The sequence below is a fragment of the Netta rufina genome (genome assembly GCF_964035555.1).
Source record: "Netta rufina genome assembly, chromosome: 3".
Taxonomy (NCBI): Eukaryota; Metazoa; Chordata; class Aves; order Anseriformes; family Anatidae; genus Netta; species Netta rufina.
Window position 1 is genome coordinate 95,564,499 of NC_140125.1, and position 13,456 is coordinate 95,577,954.

Genomic DNA, 13,456 nt, shown 5'->3' on the forward strand with positions numbered 1-13,456 from the left:
TATATATGTATCTGCCTTCTGTGAAAACTGAGCTTCCACGGAACTCCATTTTGGGCTTGCGTGCCAGATGCTTTTTGGGTCTGAGGTCCATTGCAGGCTGGCTTCATGACTGAGTCTGCAGATTTGATTCAAAGCTGTTCCTCATGCACAGGTTTTAAAACAAATAAATTTGGATTTATTTAGGTTTGTAATATAATGGCACTGTATTTCTCTTTATTTCTTCCCTTTCCAGTTTAATCTCAAGATTTTGAAAATACAATACACATGGCACAGATCATAAAACTTTTTCAGACACTGTTAATTCTGATACTTCATGTTTACATCTCAGCTGAAGATGGAGAAACAAGAGCAAGTAAGTCTTAATTTTTGTATTTCAGGTAAAGGCAATTTCAAAGCATGCCTTATATTTCTAATATGCATGTTCAGATCCACATGCACAAAATACAAAATAATATATGGTGGAGATTTCAGCAAAGCACTGAGTCCAGTGCTATCCAAAGTCCCTTCCAGCCTAAACTACACAGTGATTCGTGTCCCTGGACCTAGCTATTTATCTTCTCTCTTGTACTCTGAAAAGTGACGCTGTGCTCACCACTTGAACCTTCTCCCAGTGTCTTTTCTCTTTGCCATCACCTATGCTGCAAAAGCATCTGGCTGTGGCCACTTGCTTTCAAGAAAGGTGAAGTCTTGACTTGATGAGAAGTTTCTGTAGACATAAGTCAGGACAAGGCAAAACTCTTCTTCATAGTGTGGAGCTCCAGCCTTTCATGAAACAGAAGGCACAATTGTACACAGCAACTCCCATGACTCCACATACCGTGGGATCAGATTAATTTCTCCTGCTTTGGGCCACCTCTTTGGCACCTTGTGTATCCATTATCTCAGATCCTTTCACAGTGGATGGGAGGTAGCTCTCCCCTCCAGACAGTTATTCCCTCCATCTGAGGATGTGCATGTAAAATACTGACACACAGAAACACTTGTCTGTGGCCTGTAGTTGGCAATTTGGTCTAAAAGCTCTGTTTATGAGTGGCTACAGCTAGAGGTGCTGAATCCATGCCACATCATCATGCAGTTATGATGACATTTCTAAGAAGAGTGCATTGTATTTGCTAAATGAATAGGTGATTTGTATTCTGGAGCTTGATTTCTTCACTGATCATTTTTATTCTAATAAAATCAGAATACAATATTAGCAATGTTCAGTTGAGACTCGGGACTTTATAATAACTAATTTTGTAAGTGGCAAGTAATAGTTTCAGATGTGCATTAGAACATATTTGTAGAAGGAGTGGATATTACTGCCGAATTCTGCAGCATGCAGACTATAGCCTTCCTCTTCAGTGTGTTTGACTTGTGTTGTGGCTTAGCCCCAGCAGGCAGCTCAGCCCCATACAGATGCTCGCTCAGTCTCCCAAGGTGGGATGGGGGAGAGAATTGGAAAAGTAAAAGTGTGAGAACTCAAGGGTTGAGACAAAGGCAGTTCACTAGGTAAAGCAAAAGCTGTGCACCTAAGCAAAGCAAACCAAGGAATTCATTTGCTACTTCCATCGGCATGCAGGTGTTGAGCCACTTCCAGGAGAGCAGGGTCTATCACATGTCATAGTTCCTTGGGAAGACAAACATCATCACTCCAAACGTCCACCCCTTCTTCTTTCCCCCAGCTGTTATTGCTGAGCATGACACCACATGGTGTGGGACATCCCTTTGGCCAGCACGGGCCAGCTGTCCTGGCTGTGTCCCCTCCCAGCTCCTGGTGCACCTCCAGCCTCCTTGCTGGCAGGGCAGCACTAGGAGATGGAAAGTCCTTGGCTCTGTGTGAACACTGCTCTGCAACAACTAAAAGCATTGGTGTTTTATCATCACTATTTTCATCAAAAATCCAAAACACAGCACCGTGTGAGCTTCTATGAAGAAAATTAACTTTATCCCAGCCAAAACCATAACATTTTGCTAACAAAAACGAGTTCTTATGTTGACCAATCTCTGCAGACAAAGAGATACAGAGAAAAAAAATTGTATTCCTCTCTGCTGATTGCATGAAATAGAATTGGCAGCTAAGGAACTGAATTCCAGAATATTTCATAGTCGTTTCTGGTGATAATGTAAAAAACAGAAAATGGTATGGTTTTCAGATATGAAGTTGGATCCGTGTGATTTACAGAAACAATCTTGTTTTCTCTAACAAAGTCAGCTGATTGGTTTTGTGTTCTTTTATTTTATTTTTAATGGAATGTATTTATTGATATAGATTCTAATACAAACACTATTGAAATGAAAAAAAAAATCCTGTGGAAGAGAAGAGTGGATGCGTTCACTAAAATATTTGTTTGATATGTGTTCTTTTTAGGTTGCAGAACTGCTCCGGCTGATTTAGTCTTCATCTTAGATGGCTCTTACAGTGTTGGCCCAGAAAACTTTGAAATAATCAAAAGATGGCTTGTCAATATTACAAGAAATTTTGACATTGGACCAAAGTTTATCCAAGTTGGAGTTGTCCAGTACAGTGATTACCCTGTACTTGAAATCCCCCTAGGAACACATGAATCCACTGAAAACCTCATCAGGGAAATGGAATCCATACACTACCTGGGAGGAAATACAAGAACAGGAAGAGCTATTCAGTTTGCCTATGACCATCTTTTTGCGAAATCTTCAAGATTTTTAACAAAAATAGCCGTTGTTCTCACTGATGGGAAGTCCCAAGATGAAGTCAAAGATATAGCAGCAGAAGCAAGGAAAAATAAAATCACTCTGTTTGCAATTGGTGTTGGTTCAGAGATTGAGGAGGATGAACTTAAAGCTATTGCTAACAAGCCTTCATCAACTTATGTATTTTATGTTGAAGATTATATTGCAATATCAAGAATTAAAGAAGTTATAAAGCAGAAACTCTGTGAAGGTGAGTGATCAGAAAATGTTTTAGAAGGTGTGCAGAATGGTCTTCTGTACCCATCTTCCTTTAGTTCACAAGCAGAATTCATGATTAGTGTAGTGTAAGGCACTTGATAAACTATACTATGATCCTCCTTTATTTTGATATTGTTTGCTGAAATCCCTCCCAAAATGTTATTTTCTGCATTAAACAAAGAGATATACTTCAGAAAGATGCAGTATGTTAGCCCAGTGTGTGCTTAATTTTACTCTGTGGGATTTTGCCCTAAGCACCAAAATTTTCGCATTGATAGACTTTGGAAACCCTAAAATAGTTGAGCAATTCTCAGAGTGCTGAGACCGTAGGGCTTTCTTTATTCCTTTTCCTAGGTTCAGCTGATACTAATCTGCAATTCAGCATTTCTTCCTGACAGTTGAGAGGATAGCCTATTATTACAAACAGGAGTTCTTCCTCTAGCATGTGTTGAAAAACCCAGAAGAGAGACACTTGGCAAAAGTGCTTGGAATTGTAACAAGCTGTTACGATCTTTTTAAAAAGGATTTTATAGAAGAATTAGCCAAGACCAACACTGTAAAATAACTTTTCAGTTTTAGAATGCTAGCAGTGTTATTGCATTGAGTTTTCTGATAACTTTGTAAAACAATGGCTTTCCTGAATATATTAAAAAAAAAGCTTGCAAATGTCTTCTAAACTATATCATTCAGAAGGACTGTATTATACAGCGAGTATGCATCAATGCTGTGTTGTACGTTTTATTACTAATAATTGATGGAAGTCGTATTTCAGTTGTACCATATTCCTGTACTTAATTAAGTGAAAAATAGCTTTCATTTGTTCTCTCTTTGAATACTGACTTCACTGAAAGAAATATGGCAATATTTATGTTGAGGTTAATAGTGTTTATTTCTTGATAACATTATGAAAATCATAATAATTCCATGTGGCTGATGTAAAGTAAGGTAAAGTCTGTCAAAAAGTTTAATCAGCTAAGCGCAGCTAAATTCTTTAATAAAACTTCATACAGGGACAAATTTCCCAAAATAAACACAATATTTTCCTTTTATAGACTTCAGATTAAGTGACATTTTATCAAGATGTATTTCCTGCTTTCAGAACTAAGTTTAGGGACATGGTTTAGTGGTGGGCTTGCAAGTTAGGTGGATGGTTTGACTTGATGATCTTAAAGATCTTTTCCAACCTAAATTATTGTATTATTTTATGTTTACTAGTATCCTTTAAAATTCAAGCAAGACATTTGACTCAACTCTTACATGCAAAATACTTTAACTTGTTTTAAGTGTTTTACTGTTTTATTTCAAGTGCCCCTTTCTTTCTATGCCCTTACGTCATACTCTTCCCTCACATTCAGAGATGCCTCATAAGAATAGTGATCAGTGCCAGCTGGCAGCTTTGTTTCTAACTGCAGTATTTTTAACAGGTGAACTCAAAGACTAGCAAACCGGAGATTTTATATCTGAGTGGTAGATTATTTTATTCATGTTGTTAAGATCCATTTTGATTCTGGGAGAGGAAGTTTACCCCTTACTCCATAAGGGTAAAGCAGCAATTATTTGACTGTGATCAACCACATGAAACTTCCTCAAAGTTAAATTCTGACTTAATCATCTGTATTGTAATGTCGAAAAAAATGCTAGCCTTTACTCTTCGGAGTTTTTAGGTTTGTTATTTAATGAACGTAGATATAAGACCATAGGGGCAGTGTTTACTTTTTGGAAGAAGAAGGATGAAGCTTTGTGGCTTACTAGCAAGTAGTGCTGATATGAGCCTTGCAGATGGAAGGCTGTTGTGCATCTTTTGGGAACTTCAGTGTTTGTTTTAGAGTAGGCAGTGTGAAAACAGCTGCTGAATACGTCTTCCAGAAAGATGAACAAGGAACTCCTGACAAAACGGAAACATAAACAGGAGGTGTACAGGAGGTGGAAGCAGGGACAAGCCACTTGGGATGAATATGGGAATATCTGTCAGAACGTGCAGAAATGCAACAAGGAAGGCCAAGGCCAATTTGGAATTAAATCTGGCTAGGGATGTCAAGGACAACAAGAAGGACTTCTTCAAATACATCAACAACAAAAGCAGGAAAATGTGGCCCCTCTACTGAATGGAGAAGGGACCCTGTCAACAGAGGATGCAGAGAAGCTAGAGGTGCTGAATGCCTTCTTTACTGTGGAGGCCAGCCCTCCAGAATACCTAACCCAGGAGACCAGGGAGAAGGTCTGGACAGAGGAGGACTTTCCCTTGGTTGAGGAGAATCAGATTAGAGATCATTTAGGCAAACTTGACATTCACAAATCCAGGGGTCCTGATGGGATGCATCCTTGAGTGCTGAGGGAGCTGGTGGTATCATTGCTAGGCCACTCTTGATCATCTTTGAAAGGTCATGGCTAATCAGGAGAGGTACCAGAGGGCTGGAAGAAAGTAAATGCAACTACAGTCTTCGAAAACGGCAAGAGGGAGGACACAGGGAAGTACTTGCCAGTCAGTCTTACCTCAGTCCCTGGAGACATGATAGAATAGCTCATCCTGGAGGCCATCTCTAAACATGTGGAAGACAAGAAGGTGATCAGGAGTAGTCAACATAGATTCATCAAAGGCAAGTCATGCTTAACCAACTCAATTGCTATGGTGGAATGACTGACTGGATAAATGAAGGGAAAGCAGTGGGATGTTGTTTGCCTGGACTTCACCAAGGCTTTTGATCCTGTCTTTCCATGATCATGTTTCCTGTGATCTCACAGGCAAGCTCAGGAAGTGTGGGCTGGATGAGTGGAAAGTGAGGTGGATTGAGAACTGGATGAATGGCAGGACTGAGAGGGTGGTGTGTAGTGGCACAGAGTCTAGTTGGAGATCTGTAGCTATTGGTGTCCCCTCTGGGTCAGTAGGTCCAGTATTGTTTAACTAATTCATCAGTGACTTGGATGAAGGGATAGAGTGCCTCCTCACCAAGTTTGCTGGTGATACAAAACTGGAAGGAGTGGCTGACACCCCAGAGTGCTCTGCTGCCATTCAGAAGGTCTGCCATTCAGATAGGCTGAAGAGATAGGCAAAGAGGAACATCTTGAAATTCAACAAAAGCAAGTGCCAGGTCCTGTACCTGGGGAGGAATAACCCCACACATCACTAAAGGCTGGGCCTGACCTGCTGGAAAGTAGCTCTGTGGAGAAGGACCTGGAAGTCAGGTTGGATAACAAGTTGACCATGAGCCAGCAATGTACCCTTGTAGCCAGGAAGGCCAATGGTATCCTGTGCTGCATTAGAAAGAGCACTGCCAGCAGGTTGAGGGAGGTGATCCTCCCTGTCTACTCAGGTGAGGCTTCACTGGGAGTACTGCGTCCAGTTCTGGGCTCCCCGGTATGAGAGAAATGTGGAGCTCCTGGAGTGAGTCCAGCAAAGTGCTACTAAGATGATTAAGGGAGTGCAACGTCTCACATAAGGAAAGTTTGAGGGAGTTGGGTCTGTTTAGCCTGGAGAACAGGAGGCTTGTGTTTTGAGATGAGTAAGAAGGAAAGTTGTGTATGTTTTTTCCTTGTAGCACTCATAAGGTAGACATTTTAGTTTCCTTAATGTAGGCAAGCAAGTTCTTTCAATTCTTCTCCTAGAACCAAACAATTAACTTGTAATATATTTTTAATTAGGGAGTCAGGTGACATTTTGCTTTGAGGAGGAAAAGAAAACCAAGGGAAACGTATGCAGCTTCTTGCTGCTGCCCCAAGTACTTGTGCCATTTCCCCTTGATGTGAATTGTCCTTTCCCATGAACAGGGTAGCTTCTGACTGCCCTTAAACTGGCTAAAAGGAGAAGACATGCACTGTTGCTCATATTATAAAGTGAAGCCAGTGAACCTTTGAAATGATAATTCCCTGGCACTGAAACATGACTTTTTCAGCCCATGGCTGGTCCAGAAGGAGCTGAGACAACTCTCCACCCATTTTTTGGAATGCATTTCTAAGTTTTTTTCTTTCTATGAATGGATGCTTTTCTGAAGAAACAATGGAAAATGATGAAAACTTAAATAATTTAGCATAATTTTAATATAATGAAATATTTACTTTCTTTTAATTGATTTAATTTAGTAAAAATATTGGCCTTAGCATTACATTTCACTTTGCTATCTTGCAGGTTTTTTTAAAACATTTTAGTCCACTGCCTAAGATTATTTTTTTGTAAAAAGAATTAAACAAAGATGACATCCAGCCAACTTTTGTTTCCACAGAATTTTGTTTCCACACAATATTTCTCTAGTGAGAATAGCTTCAAGCAGATTTGAGTGTAACAAAATAGATTGGGGAAATTTTGATTGAAAAGTGAAAAAAATAGTTGTTAATAAAGAGGGATACTGAATTAATCTAAACTGTTAGTGTACCATAGAAATTAACGTTTATAATTTTGTAACATCCTGAAACCATGTATTTTTAGAAATTAAATCTAGTATTATTTTTAGTCAAATATTGTAATACCTTTTACTACAATTAGTCACAAATCAAAATAGAAGTATGTAGTTGCAGCAAAATATGGCATCTCAGTATTCACACTTGATGTCTCAGAGGATACTGCATATCACTTCTCTCTTGTTGTACTTAACCGGCGGTTCTCAATTCTTTTTTATTTCTTGAAAGGCAGCTACAAAAAACATTAGGTAAGTGAGAGAGTACCTTTTGAAATTTTTAAATCCTATTTTTATCTATATGTTCATTTATTACTTTGCAGAATCTGTTTGTCCAACAAGAATTCCAGTGGCAGCTCGAGATGAAAAAGGATTTGACATTCTTCTAGGACTAGGTGTGAAGAAAAAGGTTAAAAAGAGAATTCAAATACCAACTACTAATGCCAAAGCTTATGAAGTAACCTCCCGTGTTGATTTGTCAGAATTGACAAGGTATATATATTTATAGGTCTAAAGTTAAAAAGATTTTGTTTGATTGATTGTTTAAAGTGAGAGACTTGTTCTAAGATTTATATTAAATGTTCAAGCATTGTCCTTTTTTTTCCGACTTCCCCCTTATTTAGGAATGTGTTTCCAGAAGGTCTGCCTCCATCCTATGTGTTTGTTTCCACTCAAAGATTTAAAGTGAAAAAGACATGGGATTTGTGGAGAATTCTAAGCCTGGATAAGAGACCACAGATAGCAGTCACTATTAATGGAGAGGAGAAAACATTATCATTCACTACAACGAGTTTAATAAATGGCACACAGGTTATTACTTTTGCTGCACCTCGTGTAAAGGTAAGAAATAGGTAGGCATCATGTTGGAATACTCATTTAAATACACATCTTTCCTTTGCCCTTTGTGTTTTTTAACAATGCATGATCTTATTCTTGGCTGCTTAGATGTTTAAAAATAGATGGTGAGTACTTCATCCATGTTTCCTGAGAGTCCACAGTGGTCATCAGTGAAAATGCTTTACAGGTGCTTTCTACTCAGCAGTTTCCAGCAGGTAATTGTGGAAATAACAGAGAAAGTTTTGCGCACAGCACTTTGCCTAACATACGCTGAAAAGTATTTTCTGTGTTTGATGTAGAGGCTAGAAAATTGGAACAAGAATAGTCAGTTTTTAGAGAGAGTTTTTGTTAAGTATCTAAATTCCCTTGAAAATGCATAATGAAAGTAGCTATTTTCTTCTCCAGAAGAAATAAGTTCAGCCTAGATTTGTCTAGTTCTCTGTTGAGTAAAAATTCCTTTCAGCTGCTTATTTTTCTTACTAAATGGATTCCTCTCTTTGTGAAAACTGTCTCCTAGTGTAAACTGAAGATTGCCTTTTCAGTCTTTTTCAATTTCCAGCGAAGTACTCAACTCTGTAAGAAAGATGATCTAAGTTCCTGTGAAAGACATTGAATGTCTCTGTATGTGTGTTTGTACCAGTATTGGAATACACAGCCTGGAGATTCCCATACCTGTCTCGGGGAGTGTTTATTAATTTGAAAGATAGTGACACTTAAGCAAAAAAAATGGGAAAGGATGGAACACTTAGTGGCCAAGGTGGTTCTAATTTTCTGGGAAGTGTTGGCCTGAATTTGAAACCTTCCTCCAAATGAGGCTGAGGCTAAAGGAATTTGATGTATAAGTACTTGGAGAAGAAAGGTCTACTTTCCAAGAGAAGGTCTTAACTACCAGGCTTTTATTGGTGAGGAGTATTTTATTCTTTTATTAAATGGAGAATTTAGCTTTTTTCTTTCTAAATTTCCCTTGCCTTTTTATAATTATTTGTAGGCAAAATATATGCATTTTAAAGGAGCAAAGTGTTAAATTTGTTTTACTGGAAATTGCTGGAAATTTATTTTTAAGTCAATCTGAAGTATTTTAAGTGTTTTGGGGATCTACAATGAAAAATCAATTTTATTCCTGCAGTCCCAGGTATCCATGAACCGCAAAGACAACTTTTTTATTTCTTCTGTGTTTCTCTATGCTTATATTTGCTATTATGGAGGACAATAATTTTATATGTTTTTTTTAGATCTGCACATCTATAAACATAAATAAACATAAATAAATACACTGCATTATTAACAACCCTTTTTGTGATTTGTTGTTTATTTTAGTTTGTAATGAGAGCCATTATAAGTAAAATCCCAATCTACAAATGAAAATACAACAGAAACAGAGATACTGTTTAAGTGTGTATATGTTTTTAAGTACCAATTTGTTTTTACCGTGATTTAAGATCTGAAGTGTTTGAGATGTTATACCTGTTATGCTGCTGAAAAAAGGTCTCTGATTTCATATTTATAAGAAATATGTTTCAGCATGTTCTGGGGCAGACTGAAAAAATCTATGTGAGTTAAAAAGTAATTCTGAAGTATAAACTTACTCATTAGCAAATACCATTTTTGCAATTATATTATTACTTGACTACTATTGTTTTGCCTGTACAGTTATAATTTTTGTGTTTGTGACAAAACTTGGAACATTGATCATCTCAACCATTGACAGGTAGTTTCAGTGTTGAAAATAAGTTTTACTGTAATGTAAATTAAAGACATTTTGTTTTAAACATTTCCTTTTTTTTTTTTTTTCACTTTTCTTAGACATTGTTTGATGAAGGCTGGCATCAAGTTCGTCTCTTAGTAACAGAAGAGTTTGTAACTTTGTATATAGATGACCAAGAAATTGAAACGAAGACATTACATCCTGTTTTAGGTATTTACATCAGTGGACTAACCCAAATAGGAAAGTATTCTGGAAAGGAGGAAACTGTACAGGTATGCTTATGTTAAAAACACAGTAATTTAAATATCAGGCTAATTTAGAAGTTCTGCTATAGGTTAACATTTCATTGGTGCTTTCTCTTTTCCTGAACCTACTCCTCTAATATACTCTAGGTTAAAATGTAATATATTAAATTTTAGTAGTTAAGAGGGAACATAAACTGTCAGAAGGACCCAGCACAACTGGTGTATCCTGTGAGATGAGGACTTACTTGGTCTCACTGACTTCAACAGGTGTTTGTTTTTGCCGAAGCACTGATTTGTTGCAGTGCAGTTGCTCAAATTTGGGGAACAACATCTCAGAGCAGGGGATATCCTCTGTGCTTGACAGTTGCATGTAATTTCCAGTGTACGGGTTCTGTTGGCACAATAGAGAGAGAACACAATTTTGAGGAAATTTCCTTCTCATCGCTAGCTGTCGAGAAAGCATGAAGCATGTCAACTCTAGATATGTTGTACTGCAGATATTTGGTGCACAAACTAGCACTGTTTGATTTTGCTGTGATGGAAAGAAGCCCTGAAACTCCTCTGTTCTGAGGAAGGTGTACTCCTCTTGCCTACAGCTGTACGGAGACACCAAAAAGCTGGTAACAACGTCAGGCTCTGTAGGTAAAGGATGTATAGAGCAGTGGTGAGGACTACAACATTGACAGTGTTCCAGATGTTTGCTAAATAGATTGTTTCCTTATATTTATAACAATGTGGTAATAGCAGTACAAATTAGACTGAGAATAAAGAAGCAATATTAAGAAATACTGAACTACCTGAGCAGGTGGGTTTTTTTTAGTCATTTTGAAAGCTGTGCTTTTTTGTACTCTACTGTTTAATTTCATGATCCTTACTACTCCTATTAAAATATATTAATGTGTTTTGCATCATCTTCATTAACTCTCTTCAGATGTTGTTAATCATTACTCTCAATTGTGTGCATTTGTAGCCAGGCTTCATTTCTATTATTACCATATTCTAAAAATGTACACAGAAACTTGGGTGACATACTGTGTGCGTGACTCAGCATTTCTGGTGGAAATGTAATTTGTATACTAAAATACTTCTTTGTGAAAAATAATGAATGCTTCTCACAGATTTCTGGTAAGACTTCAGGCACTTACGTCAAGGAAAGAGATTTTGGAAGTGTAACCAATCACCTCATACACTTTCCCTTTCAGTGAGGGATTATCCAGTTTTCATAGTTTTGTGTGTTCTAGGATTTTAGTGCCTTTTTTTTTTTTTTTTCTTAAGTTGCTGCAGAAATGGGACTTCTATAGATTCCCAGTAATACAGTTTCTCAATTAAAGAATGTTATTAGCCAAACATGTTGTCTAAAATAGAAATGAAAGCATTTTAGGAGGGTAGAACTGTATAAGATCCTCTCCTGACAGTGGACTAGAAGAAAAGTGGAAAATCTTCCTCATTTCCAGCTGATTTCTAAAATCTAAAAAAGGTATTTACTGTTTGTTCAGTTTCACAGACTGCAACACATTCTGTAAAGCATTAGCAGTCAACCTTTGCCAGAATATTTCTATTTAAACTATGATTATAAACATTTTAATGAGTCTGTGTGCCAACTTTCACTGAAAATGTATTTTGAAATATTTTTTCCTTTGAATCTTTTTTTCCTTTGAATCCTTTTTCCTTTGAATCCTTTGAAATGTTTTTGAAAGACAAAGTATGATAGAAGATCCTTCAGAAGCTCTTTGGTGAATTTTCATTCTCTTTCTTTTCTCTGATTCAGAAGTTTTCTAGTGATGTTTTGCAAGGCTTCTCAATTTAATTAAGGTCTTACTGGCTTACGTGCTTTCCAGTACAGTGATGATAAACCTGCGTACATATTTAAGTGTTGAAAGTTGTAGCTAAGACATTTTAAATTTGAAAATATATATTACTGTGTATGCCAGATTCACTATTCTGTGCTGTGTTCTCCCTGCTAGTAAAACTCATGATCTGTGATTTCTTGTAAGTGTAACAGGGCATTTTTCTCTCTGTAGTCATGGTAGTTTCACGAGAGAAAAACTAACTTCAGAAATTTCATTCTTCTGTAGTATAGTAACAGAGCAGAATGGTGCAAACTTTTGCTTTCCTGGTGCCAATGTTTCTATCAGCTGCTTTTTACAGTTTTGCATTACAAATCTAAACTAAAACAAATTATTTCAAGTGTCATGGATGCTTTCTGATGCCTTGCCAAACTTTAGTAATCTTACATCTAGTAGAGACAAGACAGTGTAGAAAGATTGAACCAGCAGCACTGTTAAGGTAAAAAGGAAAATGTACGCTTTGCTTATGCAGTTGTAACTGTTTCCAAATGGTGTTGGCAGCGGGTGTAATTCGTGCTGTGCATGTTTGGATTTATTGCCAAGGATTAAGGGTGGTGATTTCTATTACTTTAGAAAACAAAACCTTGGATTGATTATTTTTCTTTAAATAATTATGCGACAGAATTTTGAATTGGTTGCATGTATGAATCATTGTGAGAAGCCTGATGTTTCTACAGCTTTAATTGATTTTTAACCATAGTAGACATACAGACTTTCCTGCTTCTATTGCTTTTTAATATTTTGTTCTTTTTTAAAAAACTGTGGATGATATAATTTAAGAAGGGTCTAGTTTAAACTAATGTCAAACTATTAACACTTTTTCTAAAAAAGTCTTTTATGTTTTGAATTATAGTTTGATATACAAAAGCTGCGAATCTACTGTGACCCAGAGCAAAATAATCGAGAAACAGTCTGTGAGATCCCAGGATTTGTGAGTATGATAGATAAACTTTTGCAGACTACTTGGCATTCTTACAAATCACTGTTTACTGCTGACTTAATAGTGAGTTCCTAAAATGAAATAGATTCAGCTGGTGCAAATGAATGCTTGTTGCTTTTGCAATATCAGATGACCCAGAGTTTGTCTGCCTTCAAACTTAGTTTTGCATGAACATATTTTAAAAGCTTTTTTTTTTTTTTTTAAGTTTAGATATTTGATGGTGCAAATTTGACAGCAGTATAGAAGAATCTCAGAATCATCTGTTAGAAATTAAAGATTTTAAACATTATAAATAAATAAAACAGATAGGTTACAGCAGTGCAAAAAATACTTTAAATATTTTTTTTAACTTATCTGCTATACTTCTATACTTGATACTTGCCAGGTCATTTAATATCTGAAATTTCTATATTTACCCAAAAAACCTATATTTTTAAATCACCTTTTCATATCAGAAGTATCTATGCTGAAGTCTGATTTAAAAATCCCATTGACTAAAATGAAGTCAAGATTTTACAATGTTATGGATAAGATGAAAATAAAATGCAGTTCAGGGTTTTAGGATTCTCGTACACAATTACAAA

At 36.7% G+C, this 13,456-nt stretch overlaps 1 protein-coding gene across 2 annotated transcripts in view; it reads left to right on the top strand.

Moving 5' to 3' along the window:
• Positions 1 to 264: 264 nt before the first annotated feature.
• Positions 265 to 13,456, top strand: part of COL21A1 (collagen type XXI alpha 1 chain) — a gene marked incomplete at both ends in the record, with an annotated part of 85,124 nt that continues 71,932 nt past the window's right edge. For both annotated transcript variants that reach the window (XM_084285245.1, XM_084285244.1), the window contains 6 exons: positions 265 to 352; positions 2,351 to 2,902; positions 7,622 to 7,790; positions 7,922 to 8,138; positions 9,939 to 10,112; positions 12,786 to 12,863. In XM_084285245.1, the coding sequence (XP_084141371.1) occupies positions 265 to 352; positions 2,351 to 2,902; positions 7,622 to 7,790; positions 7,922 to 8,138; positions 9,939 to 10,112; positions 12,786 to 12,863 (1,278 nt within the window). The remainder of the gene's footprint in view (positions 353 to 2,350; positions 2,903 to 7,621; positions 7,791 to 7,921; positions 8,139 to 9,938; positions 10,113 to 12,785; positions 12,864 to 13,456) is intronic.